This window comes from Brassica napus, chromosome A3 (assembly GCF_020379485.1).
Source record: "Brassica napus cultivar Da-Ae chromosome A3, Da-Ae, whole genome shotgun sequence".
In the NCBI taxonomy this organism is placed as follows: Eukaryota; Viridiplantae; Streptophyta; class Magnoliopsida; order Brassicales; family Brassicaceae; genus Brassica; species Brassica napus.
This window is the reverse complement of record NC_063436.1, coordinates 5,040,831-5,066,646: the sequence shown is the minus strand read 5'-3', so window position 1 is coordinate 5,066,646 and position 25,816 is coordinate 5,040,831. Positions and strand designations below refer to the sequence as shown.

Below are 25,816 nucleotides of genomic sequence, written 5' to 3'. Positions count from 1 at the left end.
AATCTAAAGGTTGGGTTTTTTCTTAAAGAAAACAAAACTTTTCCGTTCTCTCTAATTTTTTCAAACGGTTGGGTTTCTCTTCTGCATCTCATTGGCTTGTGTGTGTGTTTCTCTGATTCTTTGACGTATCTTCTATACGCTCGTTAGCTGCACAAGTAGTGTATTCATTAGCATACCAAGAAAGATTACTCGAGGGCTTTTTGGTGTCTCAATATCCTCATCAGCTGTGACTCAAAGGAATCGTACACGTCTTTTGGAGCTCTTACACAACATGCTTTTCTTGACTCGTACGTTAAGGATTAACCCTAATGGTGTGACTTCAATCAACAGATTGATCACGAATGGCATGGGAAAGTCAAACATTTTCATAACCACTTTGCGTTCTGTTTTTCTGTTGTTTTGATCTCTATAAGTTTTATTTCAGGGACATTACATACTTCTGCAAGCAGTACTAGCTACCATGATCTGTTACATGTCTCCTCCGTTGATGAGGATTAACAGTACTATCCCTCTGGCCATCCCTCTGTGGAACACGAAAGGACTCATCATGTTGCTTGTGCTACACGTTACTTCTCAGAGCCTTTATACTACTTTCTTCATAGATCTGTTCACCGTAACAACTACCTCTTCACGCATTACCACTCTTTTCACCACTCATCTCCTGTTCCAAATCCCATGACTGGTAAAAAAATTTGTTAGGAGATCCCAGGGATTAAGAGATTGTTAATCAAAACAAAATATAGGTTAGAGTTCTGATACAAGAAAGGTTTTATTCATGTGTCATCAGAGTTCTAACCTAATTTGGTTTGAGTTAACGATCTCCTAACATTTTCACTAATAAATCTTATATTGTTTGATGTAATAATAACATCTATATATGATATGTGGATGCAGCAAATAATGCGACATTACTGGAAAGCTTTTCCTCTGTGTAGTAGCTGGCGTTCCTTTGATTGTTTCTTGCTTGTTAGGTGTTGGATCAATAAGCTGATCTATGGATACGCTATATGTTTGACTTCCTAAGATGTTTTAGGACAATGTAACGTAGAGATCTTCTCTCACAAGCTATTTGAGTCTCTTCCAATCCTACGATATCTCATCTACACTCCAACGTATGTTTTAGTTTTTTCTTTATATATAACGTATGTTGTTAACGTTAATCTTACCCTTTCTGCAAAATATCACATGTTTTTCATTCTTGTTACGTTTTCTTTGGTGGCTCCGCACCATATGTTTCCAATAAAGGCTCTCGTAACGTTGTTCACTGAATAAGGGAACATACTAACGTGACTTTGTTACATTGGCAAAGATGTGTATAGAAATAGTAAGGTGGTTTCACATTTCTAGTTGCATCTATAACGATTTTACTTGTGAATCGTGATCGTCAAAATGTCAAGTTGATTTTTCTTGTTGGGAATATGCAGGTACCATGGTCTGCATCACGAAGACATGGGGACTAATTTTTTGTCTGTTTTATGCATATCTTTGATTTTTGGCAACACACTAAACCCAAACTCGTGGGAACTCCAAAGAAGATTCGTTTGGCTGCAGGTAATATAGCGTAACTAGTTTGCATATATACCCCAAAGCTTTAACACAGAACTGTTACCAAACTTTAGTATCTGCTATTATTAAGGCATGAATGATGGCAAAAAATATATTAAGGACTGAATACCAAACAATTTTAAGCAAATTTTGAGGAAGACCTTGATTTGGCATGTCATTGGATCAATGGATTGGACCGATCCAATCACGGTTTTACTTTATTTAGTTAAATAAAAATATATTTCAAGTATATAATTAACCTATAATTTGTAGAAAATATGGTACTAATGTTATAATCATAAAGTAATATATAAATGCAAGAAAAATAATTTAGATAGATAAATTCTTCAAATTTGAAAAAAATAGCCATATAAATATTAAGTATAAGATATTATTGTCAACAATAATTATTTTTTGTCTTGTTCATATCTGATAACTAACAACAGTAATAATTATAAAATATAAATATTTGGAAAAAAATTTATAACTTAAATTTGAGAAATTCAACTGTTTTGAATTGAGCTGATCATCAGTTTGGACAAGTTTGACCGGTTTTGTTTTTTGATTTGTTTAGCGGTTTAAACTGAAATACGGTTTTAACATAATCAGTAATCATAGACGAGCGAGTTATAGCTAGAACGGTCTGACTGCTAATCCGGTTTTCAAAAACATTGGATCAATGTCAAAACCCGACCCCCCCCCCCCCCCCCCCCCCCCTCAACTTATTTAACGGACATCATCATTATCCACTTGCTTGACCGCAAAATGTATCTCCATGTACAGGGGAACCGAAGAGAGTGCCGGAGTTTGTTTTCTTGGCTCATGGGATAGATATTATGTCAGCGATGCACTCGCCATTCGTGTTTAGATCGTTCGCTTCAATGCCATACACGACAAGGCTCTTCTTGCTGCCGCTGTGGCCAGTGACGTTGATGGTAACGTTGGCCATGTGGGTTTGGTCAAAGACATTTCTTTTCACCTTCTACACCCTCAGGAACAATCTTTGCCAGACTTGGTCGTTCCAAGAGTTGGCTTCCACGTAATGCCTCTCTCTTTTTTTTGGTTCATTTTTGCCCTGAAAATAGAGAGAACAGATTGTTTTATAGTATTTTTTTCTCTTCTGGCAGTACTTCTTACCGTTTGCTAAACAAGGCATTAATAATCATATAGAGGCGGCAATTCTGAGAGCTGATAAGCTTGGTGTTAAAGTTATAAGCTTGGCTGCTCTGAACAAGGTTTTTGTCAGAACCCAAATCTCAAAAAGCCTGAAACTTTTGTGTGAGTGTGAGTCACTAAAAGGGTTAGTTTTGTTTTGTTTTTTTTTCTTAGAACGAAGCTTTAAATGGTGGTGGAACGTTGTTTGTTAACAAGCACCCTGACCTTAGAGTTCGTGTGGTCCACGGCAACACTTTAACCGCAGCAGTGATTCTCAATGGAGTTCCAAAAGATGTGAAAGAGGTGTTCTTGACAGGAGCCACTTGCCATCGCTCTTTACCTCTGTCGTCGGGGAGTGAGAGTTCTCGTAAGTTTTCTTACTAATCCTATTGTCTCAAAGATACGTTTTTCTATAGTATTTCCAAAGTCTGAGAGATGTTGGAACAATTGACAGATGTTGACATTATCAGCGGAGAGATTCCAAAATATTCAGAAAGAAGCTCCTGCTGAGTTCCAGAACTACCTCGTACAAGTGACCAAATATAACTCTGCCCAACACTGCAAGGTACTGTATTGATCATGATTTCTAACTGGTTTTCACTTTTTGCGTAAATATATTGATTTTGGTGTTAATGAATGAATTAAATTCCACATTGTAAGTTAGAAAAGTAATTAGCTAATATATAAAACGAATGAACGAATCCACTTATCACCGATTAGTTTAAAGTTGGAAACCATAATTTAATATTTGGTGGTTTGTAATATATATATATGCAGACTTGGATCGTTGGGAAATGGTTAACGCCGAGGGAGCAGAGCTGGGCTCCTGCAGGAACGCATTTCCACCAGTTTGTGGTGCCACCAATCCTCAAGTTTAGAAGGAACTATACTTACGACGAACTAGCAGCAGTGAGGCTCCCAAAAGACGTTCAAGGACTCGGAACCTGCGAGGTATAAAGAACAGTTTTGTTAACAATCGAATTCTTGTTTGTTTCTTTAACTCTTTGGCACACCGGAAAAAATCTCTGTGTGCGTGTGATTTTGTTGTGGCAGTACACGATGGACAGAGGGGTGGTCCATGCGTGCCATGCTGGAGGATTGGTTCATATGTTGGAGGGTTGGGAGCATCATGAGGTTGGAGCCGTTGACGTTGAACGTATTGATCTGGTGTGGGAAGCAGCCATGAGACACGGTCTTAGCTCTCTATCTTCACTCACAGACTGAGTGGGAGAGACCGTTTGATGTTGTCTTTGATTCTTCCAAGATTGGCCATTCTTTGTACAGGTGAAAAATGCAAGCATGGAAAACAAGTTGAATTTCACCTTATGTTATTGATTCACCTTTTATTAAAATGTATTTCCTATGTTCCACTGAAATGGATGTTTTACAATTTTCACACACTTCAAAATAAGTTTGTCATACCAAAAATAAAGATTTTTAATATCATAATTTCAAAAGAACTAATTGATCATAGATATTAATTGTTTTAATTTAATAGGATAAAATGGATACACAAAAAAATGTAATATTTGAAAACATAAAGCTTATACTTTCGTGAAACAAATAAAAATTTCAAAAATCATTGAGGGAATATCCACTTTTAAAATTTTCCTCAATATTTAATATATATAAGAAGAGAATATCAGAGGAATACCTTTTGAAAAAAAAAATAAAAAAAATAATATTAGAGGAATACTTTTTTTTTGTTCAAAGGAACATAATACCTAAAAGGTACCTTTCTGTTCATGTTTTACGACCCAAAAACATTGTTCTGACATTGTTGAACAACAAACCAAACCGGACACTGATTTACTCAGTACATCGAGTTCAACAAGTCCCTCTTTGCTCAATAAAGCAGTGCCAAAGAGATCTAGCTTCTGATCCAGAACGGCCTAATGCTTCTTTGTGCAGCTTACAAGAGCAATGCATGCTGACTTGTGGTCATGTCTACCACTAAAAGTGTTTGAGAGGCACCATTCTTGATCTAAGATAATTATTCTAGGGATGAAAGAACCATCAATGGTGATCAACTTTAGTTACTTCTTTTACCATCCATGTCTCTTTAGATTAGGCAGAGATGTTAGATTTTTTTTCTCTCACAATATTAATGTAGTTTCATACAAATACTAGAGATTTACTCTTGGAAGGTTAAATATCTTAGAATGTGAAACTAGAACAACGCTGCAATGTAGCTTCTAAAGCCAGAAGTGAATCATGACCTATTCAGGAAACAAAACAAAATGTGTACAAGTTTTGAATATCACTTCAAGAATCTCTTATCAAGTAGAAAGAACAGTGATTATTACCTCTTGGATTGAGTTAATGGCTCGATCCTCCTCGCGATGGGACACAAGTCGAGTTTTATGCAGTTCAGATCTTAAACTTCTCATCTCTGACTGCATTTCACTAATCTGCTCTCTAATCTCCTTTAGCAAACTCATATGCTCAGCCTCAATGCTCGTATCTTTTGGCGGCTTACTGACTTTTCTCTTGTAATCACTACTAACCATCTTGCCTCCAACCTGTGATTATTTCTACTTATTATTAACACTTGACCCATTTTTCTAGCAAATATGATAATGACCAGGACCGGTCCTGAACATAGGCTGTTGAAGCATTGTCTTATGCCTCCAAACTTTTAATAAATTGTCTATAGTCCCAAAAGTTTCAAAAGCGGCGACTTACATTTCTTTCTTCCGAGATGATTGTAAGGCTCTCTTTGGTCCTCGGAACCTCGTCTGAAGCAGAGAACCTTTCAGGGTTCTTGATCATCTCCATAATCGAACTGACATCACTCTTGGCTGACTCGAGGACAGTATTACTCACCTGTGAAACCAATGCATGTGAAATAGACCCACACCTAAGCAACGACCATTTAGATCCCTTGGCAACGTCTCTCGACTCCGAAACCTCTCTAACATGATCGTCTATTCTCCTGATCTCTTCCCAACACGCGCTCAAGTCTTGACGAGGAGATAAAGAACTACTCTCAACACCTTTCTTCTCCTTGGCCTGTACATCAGCGCAGCCGAGGCTGAGTAGTTTGCATCTGTAAGCCTGAACCTGAAACTCAAGAGACGCCATCTCCATTTCCTTGCGGTAAATCAGATCTTCGAAGAGCGTCAGAGAAGTCTCAGCGTGGCACATCTTCTCCTCGGACATTCTCTTGTACTGACTAGCCTCCATCTCCAACGCTGCTTTCTCTCCCTGGAGGCGTAGTATCATCGACAAGGCCTCTGAAGCTGCTGTTGAAGAGGCTTCCCGTTCAGCGTCCAGCTCATGAGTGATCTTCTGAAGAAGCTCCTGCTGCGCCCGCATGGTTTCTTTGTTGACTCCCACACCTAGACTCATCGTTCTCTCCACCATCCTCTCTCTCTTATCACAAATCTTCGATTCAAAACTTGCGGTGTTTTTCGTATATGTTTGATCTATGGTCAACGTGAGATTCTCAACCTATGAGATAAGAAAGCGGGAAAGAAGAGATGAGATCTAAAGCCAACCAAGTATTGTCCAAAGTCCACTCCTGGGCCAGGAGTGGGACATGTTAACGTGCGGACAAGCTCTTTGCATTGTTTTTTTCAGAAAATGGCCAATAGTTTTAAGCATTGTCTTAATTGATATTGAATTAATTAACTGATTAATAGGGCTCAACAGAAGATGGAAGTTATTCAAATAGAGGCATAGAAGCCGATTTACAAAAATTAAACTAGATTATTGGTGGGTTGAGCCAGCCCGTGCAATAGTGCAACGTATGGGCGACTCGCAGAGACCCAGATAGCAAGCTATCTTAATGGGTCTCATCCCTTAAAAAATAGAATTAATATCGTGTGACCCGATGGGCCACATATCAGATATTAAACTGATAAGAACAGATACTACACTTGATCTTAGCCAAAAGGCCGAGAAAGGTATGATTTGTTATGAGGTATTGCATCTTTATTTATACTACTCCTCTCTTCTCCAAACCAGCTCAACTTACCGTTGTGGGACAATAAAAAGCAAACACAACTGAGATAAAAGGTTTCGATTTTGTCACAAAGCCGACATATAGAAGAGCTTCCTAAACTTACCAAGGTGAGTGTCTTCTCTAAACACATGAACACAAGAAAGCTTCCTTCTTTAAACACACAAACACAACTGAGTCCAAAAGTTTGGGATTGTCACAACGCAGATACATTGAGAAACTCAAAGAAGAGCTTCTGAAACTTACCAAGCTGAGTCTTCTTTAAGCACATGAACACAATAAAGCTTCCTTCTTCGTCTAAGCTCATACCCACAAAACCTTTCCCTTCGTTCATATGTGAAGTTCTCTTGAAGAAAGGCCTTCCCCATCCAAAGTCCAATTCGTAAACCGTCTGCTTGGGTAGACCCACAATGCAGAAGTTTGCTGCACAGCTGAAGATCGGATTCCCTTCACCAGGAACCAGCTGATCAAGATCAGGATGTGTCTCTAAGGAGTCAATAGCTGATCTCAAGTACTCGTTGTCCATTTTCTTTATCTCTTCATGAACTCTCTTCACTGTTGTGCTGAAAGGCTCTCTGCGAAACTCACCAAGCAAGGATATGGGACGAGCGTGGAAGAGAGTGTTCCCAATGTATCCTTGTGGAAGCTTCGGTTGTAGTCTTGACCTCCCATCAATTATTATATGCAGTCTCGTCAAGTGCTCTTCTCCTAAATCTGTAAAGTGAGAATCCTAAGGCAAGTCTTAGTAAGAGCTTTTAGCTTCCTGATAAGGTTCAAGTTCATTACCTTCATTTGCAAAGCAAGCACAGCGCCAGATATGCGCCACAAGAAGCTCATAAGTACTAAACATACTATCAGCAACCTCTGCCTTGGCTCTAAGAGCTTTCACGTGGAGACGTGTGAGCTTGAGACTGACAACTCCAGAATCAGAGTCAGGATTTGATCTGTAAGCCAGGGATTCCACGGGAGGGTTGTGGAACGGAGGCGGTTTGTATTCAGTGTGTGGAAACACAGGGGAAGGAGGGTCTCGCGCACGGAGAATTGTGCGGTCGAAGAACGGAGATACCTTAACTGGAAGTCCCCGAGCAGTTCTGGACCATGCTTCCATGAAACATACAAGAGAGCCAGCGTCTCCGAACGTATGGTGTATTGAGTTTCCAATACAGATGGCTCCACATTTAAAATATGTAACCTAAGCAAAAAAAAAAATATACAGTAACCAATCTGTTAATTGTTTGTGCATAGAGTCCATATGTGCATGTAATGTCTATAGACCATATAACAAAGCTTACTTGAACGAGAATAAGTGGTACAGAGGAGATGTCTCCTGAGTAGTCAAGAGTAGGCATAAGTTGAGAGAGATCCAAACTTTGATTGAATAAGCCAATGTCTTGTAGAGTAGAATCAGTCTCAGCTTCCACAAGCAATACTCCTTCTCCATTGCATAGAACCTCCAGCCTCCCATTCTTATCTACCACATATATAGCAGAAAGTAACATTAAAAAATGACAAGAGAGGTTGGTTAATCAGGGCTTTATTAGAATTTTTGAAGTCTTACTCTTTTGTAGCCTCCCAGCGGCAGGGTAGAAGAGGACAAGAACCTTCCTCAGAGCATCGATGAGGGATTGAGTGTTGGGGAGACTTGAGGAGGAGGAAGAAGGGTTGTAAAAGTAGAGGATGCCCATGTGAAACCTCACTTGTATCAGGTCTAAATTGGAAAGCCATAGACTGTGTCTAGGTGTTTCCTCAGCTGGCTTCACGATCGTAGCTTGCTTCACATGAATCTTCATCTGATCCACGATCCTCTAAGGCTCCTGCTTCATAAGAAATCTAAGACGAGGCTAAGAATACGCCTGAGCTGATTGATACAGAGAAAGTGGAAGAGATTGAAGAATAAGAAAAGTCTAAAAAGGCTTTACCACTTTTGGAAAGACAGAAAAATAGAAAAGAAGTTTGTGGAGTAGACGCTACACAGCACATGTCGGAAACGGGTCCCACTTAGAAGTGAACCTTTACAACTATAGATAAACGGAATTGTATGTTTTGGATACAGCTTCAACTTACAATAACAGCAAAACAATTACATAAAAACAAAGTTGATTGTCTTTGGTGAGCAAAGAGAATGGTTTGCCTCAGTATGGAACAAGCACAGGAACAGAAGGTGGACCATATAACTCATGTCTTCCAGCAACAGATCCAGTAGCGCCTTAGCTAGGACCTTCTTTCCCTGAGTCAAGATAAACAACAAACACATCTTCAATCAGCCATTTATAAACCATCAAGAACGTCAGAAATTGATAAGTGAAGCTTCTAAATCTTACCATCAGCAATAACTTCTTCATCCCATTGAATCACAGGTTTGACGAGAACTCCACTTCCAAGAAGCATCATCTCATAAGCTTTCTTTCCATCTTCATAAGCTTTCTTTCCATCTTCAACTGTCATATCCATAATTCTCACACTTTTAAGCATCCCCTTGCTTACAAAGCTGTTCAGCGAGTGTAATCGTTCTCTTGGTGTACGTACACCCACTCACAACGTTATCAAACCATGGCATCACAAGCTCCTTACCACCATTAACACAAACGCCACATTCATGTTAGGACCTTCTGCTATAAACCCATCGTTATCCACCCAAATACCCGCATATGCTCATTTGGCCTCAGCTTCCATTTGTGAGAGCGCAGTCTGATCTTCATAGTATAAGACTACTTTTCACATATGTTTGTACTACTTAATAATCATTGACCCTTACATGTGATTTACTATAAAGATAACTTAAACTTGAGATTTTGCGGCATGAACCAATCTGAGTTTTCTTTAAACACGCAAACACAACTGAGATGAAAAGTTCACAACGCAGATACATTGAGAAACTCATAGAAGAGCTTCCGGAACTTACTAAGCTGAGTCTTCTTTAAGCACATGAACACAATAAAGCTTCCTTCTTCGTCTAAACTCATACCTACAAAACCTTTCCCTTCATTCAAATGTGAAGTTCTCTTGAAGAAAGGCTTACCCCATCCGAAATCCAACTCATAAGCAGAAGTATCCTTACGTAGACTGACGATGCAGAAGTTTGCTGCACAGCTGAAGATCGGATTACCTTCACCAGGAACCAACTGATCGAGATCAGGATGTCTCTCTAGGCAGTCAATAGCTGATCTCAAATACTCGTTGTCCATTTTCCTTATCTCTCCATGAACTCTCTCCACTGTTGTGCTGAAAGGCTCCCTCAGAAGATCACCCAGCAGGGATATGGGGCGAGCATGAAAGAGAGCGTTCCCAATATATCCTTGTGGAAGTTTAGGTTCTAGTCTTGACCTCCCATCAAGTATTATATGCAACCTCGTCAAGTGTTCTTCTCTTAAACCTGTTGGTGAAAAAAGAAAGAAAGTGTAAAGTGAGAATGTTGGGCAAGTGTTAAGATAAGAGCTGAATCATTCATTCCTGGATTCTCATCAAGAGAAGGCTTTTCCAACAAGATCAAACTAGTTACCTTCATTCGCAAAGCAAGCACAACGCCATATATGCGCCACCAGAAGTTCATATGTGCTGATCGACTTATGATTAGCAACCTCGGTTTTGGCTCTAAGAGCTCTTAGTTGGAGACGTGTGAGCTTGAGACTGACAACTCCAGAATCGGAGTCAGGATTTGATTTGTAAGCCAAGGATGTCACGGGAGGATTGTAAAAAGGAGGTGGTTGGTATTCAGTGTGTGGAAACACAGGAGAGGGAGGGTCTCGTGCACGGAGAATTGTGCGGTCAAAGAAAGGAGTTGGCGTAACGGGAAGTCCCCGGGCAGTTCTAGACCATGCTTCCATGAAACATGTAAGAGAGCCAGCGTCCCCGAATGTATGGTGTATCAAGGTTCCAATACAGATGGCTCCACATTTGAAATATGTAACCTTTGCAAAAAAAAAAAAATCAGAAAGCTATCTGTTAAATTATTGTTCATAGAGTCCATGTGCGTGTAATGTAGATAGACTAAATATAAATCAACAGTTCACTGCGTCCATGTACAAAACAAAGCAGTTTTAAAAGAAACAGATGTGGAAAAGCTTACTTGAAAGAGAAGAAGTGGCAGAGAGGAGATGTCTCCTGAGTAGGCAAGAGTAGGTACAAGTTCAGAGAGATCCAAAGCTTGAGTGAGTAAGCCAACGTCTTGAATAGTAGAATCAGTCTCAGCCTCTACAAGCAATACTCCTTCTCCATTGCATAGGACCTCCAACCTCCCATTCTTATCTACCACATATAAAGCAGAAAAAAAATATAAAAAAATGATAAGAGATGTGTAATCAGGGTTCGGTAAGAAGTATTTACCCTTTTGTAGCCTCCCAGCGGCAGGGTAGAAGAGGACAAGAACCTTCCTCAGAGAATCAATGAGGGATGGCGTGTTGGGAAGACTTGAGGAGGAACAAGGGTTGTAAAAGTAGAGGATGCCCATGTGAAACCTCACTTGTATCAGATCCAAATTGGAAAGCCATAGACTGTGTATAGGTGTTTCCTCAGCTGGCTTCACGATGCTAGCTTGCTTCACCCGGATCTTCATATGACTCATGAACCTGAGCTGATCGAGAAAGAGAATCTGGAGGAGACTAAAGAAGAAAGGCCTGAAAGTCTTTACCACTTTGGTCACCAACTCAGTTTTGGGAAAAGATAAAAGAACAAATAGAAAAGAAGTTTGTGGGGGTAGACACAACAACAAAATGTCAGAAATGGGTCCCACTAAGAAGTGGATCTTTACAACCATAGATACAGTTGCTTCTGAGTCAGGACACATGTAAATACAAACTTCAACTTCCAGTAACAGCAAAGCAATAAAAAAAAAACAAAGTTGTCTATTTGTGATGAGCAAAGAGAATGGTTTGGCTCAGTAAGGAACAAGCACACGGACAGAAGGTGGACCAGAGATCATGTCGTCCAGCAACAGATCCAGTAGCGCCTTTGCTATAGGACCTTCTCTACCTGAGTCAGATAAAACAATAAACCCATCTTTAATCAACAAGAACGTGAAAAAATTGATAAATGAAAGAGATTCTGCACAGTGAAGCTTCTAAATCTTACCATCAGCAATAACTTCATCATCCCACTGAATCACAGGTTTGACGAGAACACCGCTCCCAAGAAGCATCATCTCATCAGATTTCTTTCCATCTTCAACCGTAATATCCACAACTCTCACACTCTTAAGCATCCCCTTGCTTACAAGCTGTTCAGCGAGTGTAATCGTTCTCTTCGCCGTACACCCACTCAAAACATTGTCAAACCGCGGCATCACAAGCTCCTTACCACCGTTAACAACAAACGCCACATTCATGTTTGGACCTTCTGCTATAAACCCGTCGTTATCCACCCAAATACCCGCGTACGCTCCTTTGGCCTCTGCCTCCATTTGCGAGAGCGCGTTTGGGAGATAGTTAACGCTTTTCACAGTAGCAAACTCTGGAGGCTTGATGGGGATGGAGGATGTCACTACCCTGACACCTCTTCGGTCAACGGTGAAGTCCTTTTGGTACACGATGGCGTAAAGAGATGGTTTGGGACATTGAGATGGAGATAGTGAGAAATCTCCTGGGCCAGCAGAGAGCCAGTATCTTAGAGAGCCATATCTACATCCAGAAACGCTCACGGTTTGGATGAGAATCCTTCTGATAGTTTCACGGTCGAAGGGGAGTGGAATCTTAGCCATGGATGCAGACCGTATGATACGGTCAAGGTGCTGATCCAATTCATAAAGGTGTCTGCTTGGTTCCAAGGCACAAAAAGCGAAACTGAGATGATTGAGTATAAGACTAATAAAGGTTTGGGATACTTTAAGAGACTGACCCGTTAACGATCATGGCGGTATCAAAGACTCCATGACCACGGTGAACCATGTGATCATCCAACGGAAGAACCATAGCTGCTGGATCAGTTGTGATTCCGCCAACAACGCTCGAGTACATGGCCAAGAACTGTTTTCCTTCTCCTACTAGTTTCAGCCTCTCAACAACCTTGTACACATAGTGATACACACAATCAACGATTCAGAAACATAAACCGACAAACAAATATGATTCAATCATTACAGCACCTCTGCATCTATATTTTTTTTTTGACAAACTGAGAACACAGCCTACTTTTGTCAAATGAACATAATGAGAACAGCTTTGATGATTGTTTCAAGACATAATGGATAAGCAACAGACATGTAATAGCAAAAAAGGGGAACAAAGAAACCAAAACTACCTCATTGCTGGAAAGAACAGGAACATTCCACGAGTGAGAGCTCGAACCTGTACAAAAAAGGATACAGATTTCTCAAAATCCCAATAAGACTATATAATAAATCATCAATTCGAACAATTCTATGGTAACTAAAATAACAACTGATTTAACAAATCCCAATCCAGACAACAATGCCCAGAAAAGCCACGTAATCAAAGGTTAGAGACCGTGAAGTAAAAGTCGGAAGGCAGGAGTATAATATATTTCATCACTAAGAAAACGAGTTGCTATAATATGACGCCAATTTCGAACCTGAGCACATGAGAGTCCTTCCTCGTGTACGAGGGAGTCGAAAGCCATGACGACCTGAAGAACATGGAGCTCGTGACACAAAGTGGAGATTCCAAGTGTTAAATGACGACAGCTCCGGCAAGAAACCGACGATAGGCTCAGGGAATGAAACGAATCGAGATGTCATCTGAAAAAGTGAGCTGGAATCTGACTCAAAAAAAAGCATTGTAGATAAGTTTAGGCCAGTTACTTGGGCCGAAAGGCCCACTTCGATTTAATTCGCAATCTCACTGATATTTACGAGAGGCCCAAATTAAACTGTATATTTGGCGGGATGAGCCAGCCCGTGCAGTAGTGCAACGCATGGGCGACTCGTAGAGACCCAGATAGCAAGCTATCTTAATGGACCTCTTCCCTTAAAAAATAGAGTTAATATCGTGTGACCCGATGGGCCACATATCAGATATTAAACTGATAAGAACAGATACTACACTTGATCTTAGCCAAAAGGCCGAGAAAGGTATGATTTGTTCAGTGTCTTCGCCTCTTCTTTTATACTACTCTTCATGCCTTCCATTCTTATTTCGTGACCGATGTGGGACTTTTTAAAAGAGTAACACAAGACAAATCAAAACACTCTTTTTCGGTTAGCGGGTTTAGACGAGGCTTAACCGACAATAGTCTTTTTCGTTCTTGCCTTGTTCAGCTGGAGTCCGAGAAGAACAAGAAGAAGAAGAAGCCAAACTTTCTCAGATCTTCCATCCTCGTGGTCAGTTTCCTCATCCTTAATCGATCTAGATCATTCGAATTCACTTATCGTATTCGAAAGTCTGAATCTTTAGGCGTCTCTGAAGCAGTTTTTTGCCGAAGAGTAATCGCAATCAGCTTTGGAAGAAGAGAGGATTGTTCAGTCGTTGTCTTGCCATGGTACTATGTTTTAGTTTGATGGGTTTTATCTCTCTTAGCACAGTCATATTTATTCAATCGTTGTATACTTATTTAGCTGGGAAAGTTGAGAGCTTTAGCCTTGGGACTGATTAGTCTGCGTTGATCTTGTTTGCAGGCCATGTATATCCGTGTGAAGCGCATGAAAGCCACTTACTTTATCCAATGCGATCCCACAGAGACTGTTTTGGATGTTAAACAAAGACTCTGTACCCTCATTGAGCAACCAGTCAGCAACCAGCGTCTCATCTTAATGTCTACCGAAGAAGTATTAGAGGATTCAAAATCTCTAGCCGAGCAGAAGGTATCAAACATTTTGAGTGTCTCATATAGTCATATGTTCCAATGTTGTTACTATATTCTTTGTTTTGTTGTTCAGGTTGAGAATGATGCAGTCGTGGCTCTGACTTTGAGGAAAGGTATTTGACCCCTTATTTTCCTTTGCTCCTTGTAGTACTCTGGTTAATATAGCGCCCTTGTTGGGTATATATGTAGCCTGGACTAGTCGTAATGGAATAGACATCTTGGTTTACTAGTAACCACAGTTTTTTATATGTTTATTTGGTCTGTGAACCCCTTCAAACTCTATTGATTTGTATCGAGACTGTTGAAACGTTGCAATCTCTACAACCTTTGTGACTGGATATAGCTGAACGTGGTTCTGTTGTTTATATCCCTTATCCCTTATATTTAGCCCTCGTTAATTACAACAATTGTTATCATTGATTCATTCTTTCTTGTGCAGACGATGGCGACTTTGAGGATGTTGACATTGCACAGCCCACCGACTTTTCTGTTGCATGATGGATGGAATAGGCTGTATCAGGAGAACCTTTTGTTTCAACAGGAGAAAAGATTGATGGTGTTAACACGAGGAGGAGTCTATAAACGCTTCAAGTTGTATCTTTCTCTCTGCTTGTATCAATAACGCCTCTTTAGTTGTTACAAACAATTGTTGTAAGTAAAGATATTGAGATTTGGAAGTGCGAATTGCAGATTATAAGTTGTCAGTGAAGTCTTTCATGTTATCTCTCACATGTTTTCAATTGCTGCCTCTGAGGAGTTACAATGAACTAGAATATGAAGAGGAAGCAGAGCAGCTACGGATATCTATAGATTTACTTCTGGGATTGTCTCAAGCAGACTCCAATGTTAGGCTTTGTAGCTTTAGCTCTTCCCTTAATATGGGACTCTTACATGCTTTGCAACATTGAAAAGAACTCGCTTCTTACATCTCAGTAGGTCTTTAGTTTCAGCAATTGGTCACAGCAGGCTGTAGATTTCATATTAGGTTATATTATTTAAACTCCTGAGTTGCAAAAAAAAAAGACATCTAAAATCCTAAGCTGCAATGCCCTATTATTAGAAAGGCTGCTTTGAACTTATGAAGCTAACTTGTGTACTCGTTCCTTCATCTTATCGCAACAAGATGCTCTTTTTGGCATGCCCAAGCTTCACCAAAGAAGCTGATATCTATGGCTAGGAGCTTGGGATCTGTTGAAGAATCTTTTAGTTCCATGATTACACAATTGATCAGAAGAATGTTCACTCATTAGATTATTTGCTGTTCTCAGAGAATATCCATTTTAGCCGAAAACTTAATGGTCTTGGATATCATTCCCTGAGTGCATGTTTATATAGTAAGTATTTCAAATTCTAATAATGAAAATGATTTTCTATGATACATAGGACAGCTGAGCTTGATTATGTTATCTTATGAACCTGCAGGATAAAGCTTATTGAGTTACACAGTTACCCTGGACAAGTTGAAGCATTTGAAGATGTGTTATTATCCGTACCTATGGTATTTAAGCAACAAATCAGAGTGGCGCAGCGGAAGCGTGGTGGGCCCATAACCCACAGGTCCCAGGATCGAAACCTGGCTCTGATAAATGTTTTTTTTATTTCTGTTTTTGTTATTTTCTGTTTTATATGCCATTTCTGACATACATATTCCATTCGAGGAAAGCAGTAGCTTCTTTTGGAAGAAAGAAACGGGCTGTGTCTTCTTTACATGGACTGATCCAAATGGGAATTAGCTCAAACCATTTTGGATAAACTCTTAGCCTACACAGAATAAGTACCTTTCCAGGCTCTTGTTTTCAACTCGGACTCAGTGCTTTGTCTTTGTGCTCGGTATACACGAAATGTTTCTTTTAAGACACGTTTGAACACTTTCTGACCGTTGGTCTTGTTCCTGGACATTTTGGATCGCTTTCTGTAAATTTGCTTAACGACACATGTCCAATATACAATGTCTCTTCTAGTCTTCTCTAAAGGCGCCACTTCAAAGAACTTGACAAGATTTTTCAAGTTTCAAGCCACAATTGGATAACGGAGAAGATAAGCAAATGATGCAGCTAAATTGATGTGAAGCTGTATATTAATTATATGTTAAAAGATACGTTGACTTGCAGAAGAAGAAAAGTATTCTTTGACTTTTAGACTCTGAGAGGTGCAACAGGATCTTGCCATGAAATTTTCCTCTTATTTGATCCGTTTTCTCCATCCCTGCAAGAAGACAGCTTCATCTCTTTCTGCTGCTGCATCTCGATGATGCTTATTCTCTTACTATCTTCCACTCTCATTCTTTCTTCACTATTGTTCCCTGCTTCTGTTTCTTCCTCTTCTTCTCCCTATAATCAATAATATAAGAGGTGGTGGTCAAGACTAAAGACAAGTTGGTTTATTTGTCCACATTGGGGGAGTGAAAGATGATGCTTACAGATATTTGGTTTAGATCAAACAACGGGACTCTTTTCTCAAGACTTGTTTTGGTTTCATTTCCCGTGTGGTTTAAGTCAGGAAGTGCTGGACTCAGCAGGAAGCCCAAAGTCAGTCTTGGAACTGGAGAGGTTTGCTCAGACTCCGGGACCTTGCAGTTGGTTTTCTGTTCAGCGAAGTTAACAATGGCCTTACCACTAGTTTTTGGTTCGACAATTGGACCTCAATGGGCCCCCTAATTGATGTATTTGGGCGTGATGGCACCCGTAGGCTGAGGATCAGGATAGATGCACCAGTCGCAGCCGCTTGCTCTCCCACAGCCTGGAGACTGCCTAACCCAAGGTCTGAAGAAGAGGTTTCGCTCCATGCTTTCCTCTCAGCAACCTCTCTTCCTTCGCTGGACAAAGGTCCTGACATCTACAGATGGCAAACTAATGGTCACACCAGCATCTCTTACTCCTCCTCTAAAACTTGGGAAGTGTTAAGACCAAGGGGTACTATCCAGCAAAGCGCAAAACAGATATGGTACAGTGGAGCCATCCCAAAGCACGCTTTTCACATGTGGGTAACGAACCTTAACAGGCTACCAACACGTGACAGGCTCTCCACCTGGGGTATGCAGGTGCCCTTGAGCTGTTGTATCTGCTCTAATGCCCCTGAATCAAGAGACCATCTTATGTTAACTTGCTCCTATGCGATGACTGTCTGGTCTGAGATCCAGCTAAGGATTCGCTGTCGAGTGCCACGGTTTACCTCTTGGTCGGACCTTATGCAATGGGCTCGTGCACCGGCTCCTTCAGTTCCTACTGTGCTTAAAATGATGGTGACCCAATCGCTGGTTTACTCTGTTTGGCGACAGAGAAACAACATGCTCCATAATCAAGCTATCACTCCTCCTCTGGTTGTGTTTAAGGATATCAACAGACAGGTCATCAACGCCATCAATGTTCTGAGGAAGCGGAAGAAATTCATAAACCTCATGTCGTCTTGGCTGCTGTAATCCTATGGCTTTCCGCCTCTGTTCTTTTATGGGACTCCTTTGGACTCCAATATGATGTTACCCTACCAACTACCCTGTTTTTACTTTCTTTTTTGCCAGGGCGTTGTGTTGTATAGATTAGTATCTTTTGTAAGAAACAATCTCTATCTTTATGATATATTAACATTCTTAGCAAAAAAAAAAAAAAAAGTCAGGAAGTGAAACATGTTTAACTTCTGCTTCACTTCTCTTATTATCAGGAGACACTTCAACTCGAACGATTTGCGTCTTACTCTTCTTCCCACCATTTGATCTTCCTCTGACCTTTTTAACACCTGGTGGCTGCTTAACAGGCTGGTCTCTTTGTCTCAAATGTCTGTATCTCCGCCGCAGAAATCTGATTAACAAACGTAAACACTTGAGAGAAAACAACATCAAAGACATAATAGGATACATCGTCAGGGAAAGTAAGTATCTATACCTGACTTCGGCCATTAGCGTTGCCTTCCTCTCTCGCATAGTCTTTAACCTTTTTCTCATTGCTACAGTATCCTTTGTGTAATAAAACAACACAGCAACACGCGTTAAACTATATTAGATAGATCCAAGTGATCTTAAAGATCAGAGAAACAAACACTAAGAAGACAAAGTCCTCTGATAAAATGGACACAGCAAAAGACTCTTTTGATCAGTTTAAGACTAACAAAGATTTGCATAGCTACACATGACAAAACAAAGTAAGAGTCTAATGTTTCATCTTTCTATTTAACACGAAAAAAAAAAAACATAATCCAAATTTTTCAGGTGGAACAGATCAAGGTTAAAAAAACATATTTTGAACAAGTCATTTAGACATTCTCAGATCCAGAGACAGTATAGACCAGACCCATAAACTGAAACTTCATTTATTAACTCAAGAAAGAAAAAAAAAACGAGTTGGTACCATATGAAGTTCTTGATAGTCTTGCATAAGGCTGTGATGCCTAAGTCTGACTTTCAGATCCTCACAAGGATAAAGGTTGGAGGTAGTGAACTCGGCGTGAGTTGGATTCATCAGATGAACACAAGATGTGTTATTACAGAATCACAGAAGGAAAGATGTAGAGATGAAGACAAAGTTCTTGAAAGAAGGAATGGGAAGAGAGAGGGAGAGAGAGAGAGGAAGGTTCTGGGTTTCGTGTTGTATTTCCAATATCAAGCTTATGAGAAGTCAGAGAAGGACAAAGAAGCAGAAAACAAGGACACATCATGTTGTTGTTGTTGGTGTTGCTGTGAGAAAGGAAAATAAAAAATAAAAGCAAAACTGCTTTTCTTGGATGGGTTAAGACAGCAGTGATTAAGATGGAAGCAGACTTGTGCACTTATTTGGTGGTGTTGGGTCAAGAGAAAAGCTAACTTTTCTTTCTTTCTTTTTTCAAAATTATCAACAACCACCTTCTTCTTTTATTTAAATGGAGTTTTGTTGGAGAAATCTTGAAGAAAACGTCTCTCTCTTTTGTTTCTTGTGCTCCATTGTCCTCTGTAAAAATATAAACCATTCAAACTCTGGGTCCATTGAAAAAGAGACCGATGAGATTGGAGGTTGAGATATAAACTTCAGTCTTTATGAAAATATTATCAAGAAAAGTCAAGACGGTGGACGAGAAAAAAAAAGCTTGATAAAATATTATATACGGATTGTGCAGAAACTCTGACTTGTCTTGTGTGGAAACTGGTGCTGGGTTTTAGAGTTTTTTTTCCCTGTCACATGCATTCCATTTACTCTGCTTTAAAATAAAAATAGTTTAAATGATTCTAATGTGTGTTTAATGCAGCGATGACCCGTCAAGCTGATGGAGGAGGGTAAACGCAATAGTGAAAGTGTTTGGGTTTTGGTCACAATTAACACACAGCTCTCTGTAACGTTTAGCTTCTTTCATTTCACGAGCTTTGTTCTTGATGGTCACGTTTTGGTTCATGTAAGAGATTTGGATTCATTAAGCCAATATCTGTCTCTCTCTCTCTACTGTATATATATATATATATATATATATATATATATATATATATATATATATTTTGGCGAATTCACAAAACACACAAAAAACATCATCAAAAACTCACAATGTCTTCGCTTATGATATGTTATTTGTTTCTGTTATTGTCTTTGTTGTGTGAAGGCAGGGAGATTCTAGTGGGAGGCAAGTCCAACACATGGAAAGTTCCAGAGTCTACAGAAGAAACACTAAACCAATGGTCAGAGAGGACAAGATTCAAAATTGGAGACTCTCTCTGTAAGTAGTAGTTCATTTCACTTCACTTTGGACCTTTGGTTACATGGCTATGTTCTGTTTTCTCATATACTTCTTTGTTGTCTTTCAACAGTGTGGAAATACAATGCGGAGAATGACTCAGTGATGCAAGTGAGTCAAAAAGACTACGAGAGATGCGACAGATCAGAACCTATAAGAGGATACAAAGATGGTCACACAAAGATAGAGCTAAAGAGATCAGGTCCGTTTTACTTCATCAGTGGCGAAGAAGGGTATTGCCAAAGAGGAGAGAAGCTTCTTGTTGTTGTCTTGTCTCCAAATCACAACAGAAGCTATGCAGCTGATGCTCCTTTAACCGCTCCGGTCACAAAAAACAAGGGAAGTGATCATGTTCTGATCAACCAAGCACAAAGATCCATTGCAACTGTTTGTTTCCTTGTTCTTCCATTAGTCCTTTTGGTTTAGTCTTCTTAACTCTTTGATCACTGTAATGCAATCACTGCATGGAACAATGTAACATGACCCAAATTGGTTCAGACAATAATTTTTATTTTGTCAACTACGCATACAATTAGATCAAGTTCTTGACGAAAAGTTATTTCGAAGAACACTTCCATCTGACCATATTTGATTTAAATGAGAAAATAATAAGCAGCTGATCATAACCTTCTTTGCTAGTGAGTCCGGACCTGCTCCTTTGGTCATGAAACAAACTTTTCCTGTAAACTTTGAAAAGAATTAATTCGTAGTCTACTAAATCTGAGCAGTCCGTCTCAAATACGACCGAGACAAGTGGACTTGCATATATGAAAATAGTGACTTTTTTTATCCCTTATTATAACAAATAAAATAAAAAACATTGAACAAGCAAGGTTTGTAAAAATCCAAATCCAAGATTACAAACTAAACTGCATATCGATAGGTATAATAGTCCAAAGAAGTAGCATCAGTTCTTCTAATCTTAACAACTTGCCCTCTCTTGAGTCCATAGTATCTAGCAACAGGATCAGAGACAAGGATACGTGGCAGCTGCGTGTCTTGCACCGTGTACTTTTGAAGCAGTTCCTTCTTAGCTTGATTGTCAAGTACATAGTACTTGTTAATAAGTTTATGCTCGGTGATGTTAGTCACCAACTCAGCTTCCTCAAAGACTTCAATAGTTAAAATCTTGTTCAGCTCTATAATAGCGTTCTTGGCTGCACCAGTAATGGGCTGTGGAACAACTATGATCCCACGAGTGACTTTATCGTCTCTCATCTTCATCACCACGTCTTTTTTAATGATTGGGACTCCCACCTTAGGACCTTCCGGGTAGAACACGTAAATCTACACACCAGAGTCAAAAGATTTGAGTATAAAACTTTTTATTATGACTATGTCGTTTATTAGATGTGTTACCTTGTCTTCTGGATTTGGTCCCTTGTCGGCTGTCACGAAGAGAGCTTCCTTGTTGACTTTGTTCATAGCTTTGCAAAAGTTTTGAACGAAGTCTTCTCTTTTCAACTCTATGTCAGATTCTTCTATGTTGTAGCCTCTGTCCTTCAGCATCTGCAACACCGTGCGACGTACCTTGAAGACCCTCGTGATCTCATCCTCTCCCTCTGACATTCTCTTCTACGTTTTTTTTTAGTATTTTGTTATGACGGCCAGTGAGATAGAGGTGAGCTTTAAAAGAGGGTTTACTAGGGTTTAGGGGCTCTAGTGTTTATACCATGGTTTATATTTAACTCTTTGGATGTTCACTTATAGATCTGAATCTCTAATTCTGATGCTAAGTATTATTTCATGAGGATATATTACTACAAGGTGTAAAATAGCATGAACCAAAACCTGTGGAGAATGAAACAAAACTGAGGAAAAGAGACACAAACATGATCGTCTCTTTTATTACAATGGTAACTAAAATGTTATTTCATGAGGATATCACCACAAGGAGTAAAATAGCACCTGTGTAGAATAAAAGATTGCATTGCTAGAGACTAAAACAAAACAAAACTGAAAGGAAAATATATCACAAAAAATCTCCAATGTGTATAGCCTCTCTCTTTTCCTCTGTTGTTAACATTACTTTCTGCCAAATACACCAACAAGTGGATTGCAAATGTCTATAGGCTTATTCATATCCGTAAGCCTGTCTTTGCAGTATTCATGCGTTGAGTCCATTTCTTCTTGGTATCAGTTTGTTTCCTTGATGCAATCATCTGGAACGGGTTTGGCCCTTTATACATCTCTTCTTTAATCCGTATCTTCTTTTTCTTCCCTCTATCATATTCTTCATCCCTGCCACATTCCAATACCATTGATGTGTTAAACCAACTTCCTAATGATATTAACCAAACCCAAAGCAAATAACATAAAACCTCAAACTCACCACTCATCTGCTACGTAACCGATTTTGGTGCCTTCATTATTTCCCATCTTCTTAGAAGCTGAGACTTCTTCATCCCATTTGGCAACTGCATTAGTTATAAGACTTAACTCCATCAAAAACAATCACATAAACTAAGCTCTTTGAGGCATTATTGAAGGTTTGATTGTTCTTAAAAAAATTCAGAGTTGGAGAATGACATGGCGCAAGGCGCAAAGCTAGGAGCATATCGCCTTAGTGCGCCTAGCGCTTTTTAAAACACAGATGACAAGTGTTATCTCCTAACTGAGTTCGCGATCATTAGCTACTAGCAGTACGAATTACCAAATTTTTAAATGTCATAAGAGGAGAAAACGGGAAACTTACCAACTGTCTCCGGCAAACCCCGGGTGAGAATCGTCGGCTCATCTTTTTGCAACACGATTTGTTCATCTTTTGACGACTCTCTCTTTCTTTTGGCGATTTGGCTTGCTTTAGATAAGTCAGAACTCCTCAACGGTGGTTGTTGGTCTGACGCAAGAACGGCACCATTTTGATTAGCTCTCTCCTTGAGATCTCCAGTCGCAGAGCCAAGCAACATATTCCCATTACTATTCATATTCCTTTCATTATGGACACTGACAATGTTATCCTTCCCAGGCAAGCCAGAAGCAACTTCGCTAGTTATCTCTGAAGTTGAACGCTCTTGATCTGTAGCTCCTTTCTTGGATCGGAGCTCCTCAGGAATAACCTTAACAGCACTTGATCTCCCCCTTTTCTGTTTCATCTTTTTGCGTACGCCAAGGGCCAGCTTAAAAAGTTTTAATCCCACCTGCTGGGTTTTTGTTTTACCCTTGCGAGTCTTTCTTGCTGTGTTGAGAGTCTCCTCATCTTTATTAGCTACAGAAGTAGGCAAGTTCACAAGAATTTGAGCGTTTCTGCTGCCATCCAGTAGAGGGGAAGCCTTCCCTGGTAGTGTCGCGCATGCAGCCTTCATCTTCTCCTTTACCAAAGATCCTTCCCCATTAGCCTGTGATAGTGGCAGTTCCTTCTGAAGGTTCTCTTTGGAATTTGAATCTTTTTGGGATAAGACAGCAGTAGCACTTAGACCACATGATTTCAAGGGTGCGGCACCATTTTCCCTCTTCAGGATCTCTTTCGCATCCACACTGCTTGGGGGATCCTTCTGAGTCTCTTTGGCATTCAAATCTTTTTGGTTAAACACAGCAGGAGCACCTTGATCACATGATCTCAAGGGTGCTCTACCATTGGCACCAAGACCGTTAAAACAAGATGCTTTCATGACTGTTGAACCACTCACTTGATCATTTCTGTTAGAAGAAGATATAATCACAGAAGCTCTTGCTGTCGGAAGGTTCTCTTTCTTAACCATGGGAACCACATTCTTTGGGATGTGTTCTGTCTATCACGAACATAGAAAAGCATATACGCCTTCTGGTTGAACACATTCTTCTCACTAACTTGCAAAACCTACAGCAACAATGTAACGAAGAACTTAGTACTAGCCACGTCAACAAGCAGGTTATCAAAAGCAACCCAAAGAACGTACAACACTGATGCCTTACCCTGTTATCATCAAGGGAGTACCACATGCCACTTGAAGTGCGAACAAAACACGCATAGTGACCAGAATGGATACTTCGACCATAATGAACTAAGACACCATATAGAGTGTACTTCAAATTGCCTTCCTGTTCAACACAAGTACGGCACTGTTATAAGGGAAACCATGAAGCTCAATGATCTTATCCAAACAACTCTTAGAACATGTTTACACTTACATAGGGACCACTGACAAAAGGTTTCATGTCAACTGCAGATGCAAACTCGACTTTCTTGTCAATCTTTTCGGATCTATGCGCTTCAAACCGCTTGAGATGTACAGTGAGAACATACGGTGCTTTAGAAACAGTCAGCTCTTTTGTAGCCTTAACTTTCTGCTTGCATCTTTCGCACTGGTAAACCTTTGCACCATCATCTAAAAGCTCAACGGCAGTGAAACGCGTAAGCGCTCTCTGCAACGAATCAGCCTTCGAAATGTCTAGACTCAGGTCAAGAAACGGATCAAACTTGTCGGAAGAATGTGAGCATTGGGCGCATTTCACCTGGAAATAAAATACACAACATTAGAGAACGCTTAGGCAATTTTAAACTTTATCATAGAGGTTGTTACTTTACCTGACTACGGAGGCTACCACCGAATATTTTGTGCACCAAGCTGCTCCTGTAAGCATCGGAGGATTCACTTGACACACCAGAAGGCAGACTACACTTGTGCATGCACTCTAGGAGATTGATCATGTACTCATGTGCATCTTCCTGCCGACAGTTTCTGAAGTTTCTCGAAACGCCTAATTAATTAAGCAGGTGAGAATACTCATTAGTGTCTGATTAGTAATTGGCAAAGCAGACAAGGTCTGAAGAAACATACATCGCAGGTTTGAGACCAAATATTTCGGTGCTACTATTTTGCCAGTGGCTTGAAGAGCAGTCCTGACATGTTTCTGCATTGCACATAAAGCACAAAACCCCGCCACGTTGCCTAGAGAAACAACCACGCTCATAAATCAATCAAACCAGCAAGAAGCATAGCGTTATGAGTATCTAATGCAACTTACAGCGTCTCTCATGACCAACGTCTTGCAGGTAAGCAGCTAACGGCTCAGTGTATGTCAAGCATTGTAACACCGAATTGAGAAAACATGTGTTTCCAAGATTCTCCAAACCCGCACCCTACACACATCCACAAATCAGTTAATCTATCAAAAATTCGCACGAGAAACGAAAGAGAGGGAAGGCTTAAAAGCAACTCACGATTTTGCGGATGGTTCTATTAAAAGTAAGCTCCCGATCTAATCCATTCTCCAACGAATCAGACCCGTCTCGCTTCTTAAAGGACGGTGAGGAGAAGAAGGCTTGCTTGTTGGCAGAGGAGGAGCTGGGATTCAAAGTCTCGATCTTGAAATCGGATTTACCGTTGGAGAAGCCATTGAAGGGCTTCCTCGCGGGGTGAAACTCGATCTTTCTAAAAACGGCTGAAGCTGAAGAGGACGAAACGGCGCAGGATCCGTTACTCGCAGCCTCCATTCGACAAAATCTAGAGGAATCGGCGATTAGCGTTAAGACAAGACACACGGTTTTGTGATTTGTCGGAAGTGAAAAAACTGTGTAGAGAAAGATGATAGCTTTTACGGCTAATTTCGAAAAGAGAGTGGTCCGAGTGGCAGCTGCAACGCGCTATTAAACCCTAGCAAAGACCCATCCCGACAATACAGGCTGCCACTTGTGTTTTTTTTCATACAAAACAAAACAAAGGACACGAGCTTCTGTTTCTGTTACGGTGGTCTATACCGCGCCGGATTATCACCCGGTCAACGCAAAAA

General features: G+C 40.1%; 9 protein-coding genes, 2 non-coding genes and 1 pseudogene across 16 annotated transcripts; 3 read left to right on the top strand and 9 right to left on the bottom strand.

Annotated features, from left to right (window-relative positions):
* Positions 1–460: 460 nt before the first annotated feature.
* On the top strand, positions 461–4,164 carry LOC125591231 (annotated as a pseudogene).
* Positions 4,165–4,778: 614 nt separating this feature from the next.
* LOC106435482 lies at positions 4,779–6,468 on the bottom strand. 2 transcript variants are annotated; one of them, XM_048772648.1, is made up of 3 exons: positions 5,386–6,468; positions 5,007–5,222; positions 4,779–4,919 (listed from the first exon to the last, which is right to left on the bottom strand). In XM_048772648.1, exons 1-3 carry the CDS (start codon positions 6,064–6,066, stop codon positions 4,896–4,898), a joined length of 921 nt encoding a protein of 306 aa, XP_048628605.1. In that variant the 5' UTR covers positions 6,067–6,468; the 3' UTR covers positions 4,779–4,895. The 2 variants fall into 2 exon arrangements, with proteins under 2 accessions (XP_048628605.1, XP_048628604.1); XM_048772647.1 differs by having other exon boundaries at positions 4,779–5,222.
* LOC125607676 lies at positions 6,418–6,612 on the bottom strand. Its single transcript, XR_007338750.1, has one exon. It is a non-coding gene; the product is annotated as a U2 spliceosomal RNA (small nuclear RNA).
* Positions 6,613–6,692: 80 nt separating this feature from the next.
* LOC106387188 (shikimate O-hydroxycinnamoyltransferase-like) lies at positions 6,693–8,558 on the bottom strand. Its single transcript, XM_013827003.3, has 4 exons — positions 8,223–8,558; positions 7,957–8,135; positions 7,451–7,856; positions 6,693–7,378 (listed from the first exon to the last, which is right to left on the bottom strand). The coding sequence occupies exons 1-4, from the start codon at positions 8,452–8,454 to the stop codon at positions 6,861–6,863; spliced, it is 1,335 nt and encodes a 444-aa protein (XP_013682457.2). The 5' UTR covers positions 8,455–8,558; the 3' UTR covers positions 6,693–6,860.
* An 85-nt stretch (positions 8,559–8,643) lies between these two features.
* LOC106387187 (shikimate O-hydroxycinnamoyltransferase-like) lies at positions 8,644–11,447 on the bottom strand. Its single transcript, XM_022698817.2, has 5 exons — positions 10,988–11,447; positions 10,731–10,909; positions 10,164–10,572; positions 8,986–10,037; positions 8,644–8,891 (listed from the first exon to the last, which is right to left on the bottom strand). The coding sequence occupies exons 1-4, from the start codon at positions 11,445–11,447 to the stop codon at positions 9,517–9,519; spliced, it is 1,569 nt and encodes a 522-aa protein (XP_022554538.2). The 3' UTR covers positions 8,644–8,891; positions 8,986–9,516.
* LOC125598943 (D-amino-acid transaminase, chloroplastic-like) lies at positions 11,375–13,658 on the bottom strand. The gene is made up of 5 exons (XM_048772638.1): positions 13,187–13,658; positions 12,896–12,942; positions 12,494–12,660; positions 11,732–12,408; positions 11,375–11,632 (listed from the first exon to the last, which is right to left on the bottom strand). Exons 1-5 carry the CDS (start codon positions 13,389–13,391, stop codon positions 11,538–11,540), a joined length of 1,191 nt encoding a protein of 396 aa, XP_048628595.1. The 5' UTR covers positions 13,392–13,658; the 3' UTR covers positions 11,375–11,537.
* Positions 13,495–13,689, bottom strand: LOC125607673. Its single transcript, XR_007338747.1, has one exon. It is a non-coding gene; the product is annotated as a U2 spliceosomal RNA (small nuclear RNA).
* A 65-nt stretch (positions 13,690–13,754) lies between these two features.
* LOC125575307 lies at positions 13,755–15,138 on the top strand. Of its 3 annotated transcripts, none has more exons than XM_048772666.1 (5): positions 13,755–13,934; positions 14,023–14,092; positions 14,229–14,414; positions 14,490–14,529; positions 14,856–15,138. In XM_048772666.1, the coding sequence occupies exons 2-5, from the start codon at positions 14,090–14,092 to the stop codon at positions 14,912–14,914; spliced, it is 288 nt and encodes a 95-aa protein (XP_048628623.1). In that variant the 5' UTR covers positions 13,755–13,934; positions 14,023–14,089; the 3' UTR covers positions 14,915–15,138. The 3 variants fall into 3 exon arrangements, with proteins under 3 accessions (XP_048628623.1, XP_048628624.1, XP_048628625.1); XM_048772667.1 differs by having other exon boundaries at positions 13,767–13,934; positions 14,008–14,092; XM_048772668.1 differs by having other exon boundaries at positions 13,817–13,934; positions 14,020–14,092.
* Positions 15,139–16,321: 1,183 nt separating this feature from the next.
* Positions 16,322–19,261, bottom strand: LOC106385196. The gene is made up of 5 exons (XM_048772651.1): positions 18,757–19,261; positions 18,295–18,365; positions 18,029–18,210; positions 16,836–16,915; positions 16,322–16,746 (listed from the first exon to the last, which is right to left on the bottom strand). Exons 1-5 carry the CDS (start codon positions 18,865–18,867, stop codon positions 16,552–16,554), a joined length of 639 nt encoding a protein of 212 aa, XP_048628608.1. The 5' UTR covers positions 18,868–19,261; the 3' UTR covers positions 16,322–16,551.
* Positions 19,262–19,441: 180 nt separating this feature from the next.
* Positions 19,442–20,624, top strand: LOC125598989 (early nodulin-like protein 1). 3 transcript variants are annotated; one of them, XM_048772663.1, is made up of 4 exons: positions 19,442–19,527; positions 19,628–19,771; positions 19,977–20,086; positions 20,178–20,624. In XM_048772663.1, the coding sequence occupies exons 2-4, from the start codon at positions 19,752–19,754 to the stop codon at positions 20,528–20,530; spliced, it is 483 nt and encodes a 160-aa protein (XP_048628620.1). In that variant the 5' UTR covers positions 19,442–19,527; positions 19,628–19,751; the 3' UTR covers positions 20,531–20,624. The 3 variants fall into 3 exon arrangements, with proteins under 3 accessions (XP_048628620.1, XP_048628619.1, XP_048628618.1); XM_048772662.1 differs by having other exon boundaries at positions 19,448–19,771; XM_048772661.1 differs by lacking the exons at positions 19,442–19,527; positions 19,628–19,771 and having other exon boundaries at positions 19,882–20,086.
* Positions 20,625–20,870: 246 nt separating this feature from the next.
* LOC106435549 (DNA-directed RNA polymerase subunit 5-like protein 1) lies at positions 20,871–21,763 on the bottom strand. Its single transcript, XM_013876456.3, has 2 exons — positions 21,464–21,763; positions 20,871–21,391 (listed from the first exon to the last, which is right to left on the bottom strand). Exons 1-2 carry the CDS (start codon positions 21,671–21,673, stop codon positions 20,969–20,971), a joined length of 633 nt encoding a protein of 210 aa, XP_013731910.1. The 5' UTR covers positions 21,674–21,763; the 3' UTR covers positions 20,871–20,968.
* A 162-nt stretch (positions 21,764–21,925) lies between these two features.
* Positions 21,926–25,709, bottom strand: LOC106435541 (ubiquitin carboxyl-terminal hydrolase 23). The gene is given in 10 exon segments (XM_013876444.3): positions 21,926–22,345; positions 22,437–22,521; positions 22,800–23,828; positions 23,831–23,903; positions 23,999–24,124; positions 24,215–24,538; positions 24,612–24,784; positions 24,865–24,975; positions 25,052–25,166; positions 25,248–25,709. Coding segments are annotated over 10 exon segments (2,472 nt in total). The 5' UTR covers positions 25,521–25,709; the 3' UTR covers positions 21,926–22,182.
* Positions 25,710–25,816: the final 107 nt, after the last annotated feature.

What these genes read in the sequence shown, in the direction of transcription:
- LOC106387188 (XM_013827003.3), bottom strand. Translation starts at nt 8,454, where the DNA reads ATGAAGATTCATGTGAAGCAAGCTACGATCGTGAAGCCAGCTGAGGAA. An exon ending in TACCACTTATTCTCGTTCAA is followed by an intron (nt 7,857 to 7,956) that starts GTAAGCTTTGTT and finishes TTTTTTGCTTAG; the next exon opens with GTTACATATTTTAAATGTGG. An exon ending in TGCTTGCTTTGCAAATGAAG is followed by an intron (nt 7,379 to 7,450) that starts GTAATGAACTTG and finishes CTCACTTTACAG; the next exon opens with ATTTAGGAGAAGAGCACTTG.
- LOC125575307 (XM_048772666.1), top strand. An exon ending in AATCTCTAGCCGAGCAGAAG is followed by an intron (nt 14,415 to 14,489) that starts GTATCAAACATT and finishes TTTGTTGTTCAG; the next exon opens with GTTGAGAATGATGCAGTCGT. An exon ending in GGCTCTGACTTTGAGGAAAG is followed by an intron (nt 14,530 to 14,855) that starts GTATTTGACCCC and finishes TTTCTTGTGCAG; the next exon opens with ACGATGGCGACTTTGAGGAT.
- LOC125598989 (XM_048772661.1), top strand. Translation starts at nt 19,918, where the DNA reads ATGTCTTCGCTTATGATATGTTATTTGTTTCTGTTATTGTCTTTGTTG. An exon ending in CAAAATTGGAGACTCTCTCT is followed by an intron (nt 20,087 to 20,177) that starts GTAAGTAGTAGT and finishes GTCTTTCAACAG; the next exon opens with TGTGGAAATACAATGCGGAG.
- LOC106435549 (XM_013876456.3), bottom strand. Translation starts at nt 21,673, where the DNA reads ATGTCAGAGGGAGAGGATGAGATCACGAGGGTCTTCAAGGTACGTCGC. An exon ending in GACCAAATCCAGAAGACAAG is followed by an intron (nt 21,392 to 21,463) that starts GTAACACATCTA and finishes TCTGGTGTGTAG; the next exon opens with ATTTACGTGTTCTACCCGGA.
- LOC106387187 (XM_022698817.2), bottom strand. Translation starts at nt 11,447, where the DNA reads ATGTGTCCTGACTCAGAAGCAACTGTATCTATGGTTGTAAAGATCCAC. An exon ending in CGCTGGGAGGCTACAAAAGG is followed by an intron (nt 10,910 to 10,987) that starts GTAAATACTTCT and finishes TATATGTGGTAG; the next exon opens with ATAAGAATGGGAGGTTGGAG. An exon ending in TGCCACTTCTTCTCTTTCAA is followed by an intron (nt 10,573 to 10,730) that starts GTAAGCTTTTCC and finishes TTTTTTGCAAAG; the next exon opens with GTTACATATTTCAAATGTGG.
- LOC106385196 (XM_048772651.1), bottom strand. Translation starts at nt 18,867, where the DNA reads ATGAATCCAACTCACGCCGAGTTCACTACCTCCAACCTTTATCCTTGT. An exon ending in ACGCTAATGGCCGAAGTCAG is followed by an intron (nt 18,211 to 18,294) that starts GTATAGATACTT and finishes TTTGTTAATCAG; the next exon opens with ATTTCTGCGGCGGAGATACA. An exon ending in AGTTAAACATGTTTCACTTC is followed by an intron (nt 16,916 to 18,028) that starts CTGACTTTTTTT and finishes GTCCAGCACTTC; the next exon opens with CTGACTTAAACCACACGGGA.
- LOC106435482 (XM_048772647.1), bottom strand. Translation starts at nt 6,066, where the DNA reads ATGGTGGAGAGAACGATGAGTCTAGGTGTGGGAGTCAACAAAGAAACC. An exon ending in TCATCTCGGAAGAAAGAAAT is followed by an intron (nt 5,223 to 5,385) that starts GTAAGTCGCCGC and finishes AAATAATCACAG; the next exon opens with GTTGGAGGCAAGATGGTTAG.
- LOC125598943 (XM_048772638.1), bottom strand. Translation starts at nt 13,391, where the DNA reads ATGCTTTTTTTTGAGTCAGATTCCAGCTCACTTTTTCAGATGACATCT. An exon ending in AAGGACTCTCATGTGCTCAG is followed by an intron (nt 12,943 to 13,186) that starts GTTCGAAATTGG and finishes TTTTTTGTACAG; the next exon opens with GTTCGAGCTCTCACTCGTGG. An exon ending in ACCGCCATGATCGTTAACGG is followed by an intron (nt 12,409 to 12,493) that starts GTCAGTCTCTTA and finishes GGAACCAAGCAG; the next exon opens with ACACCTTTATGAATTGGATC.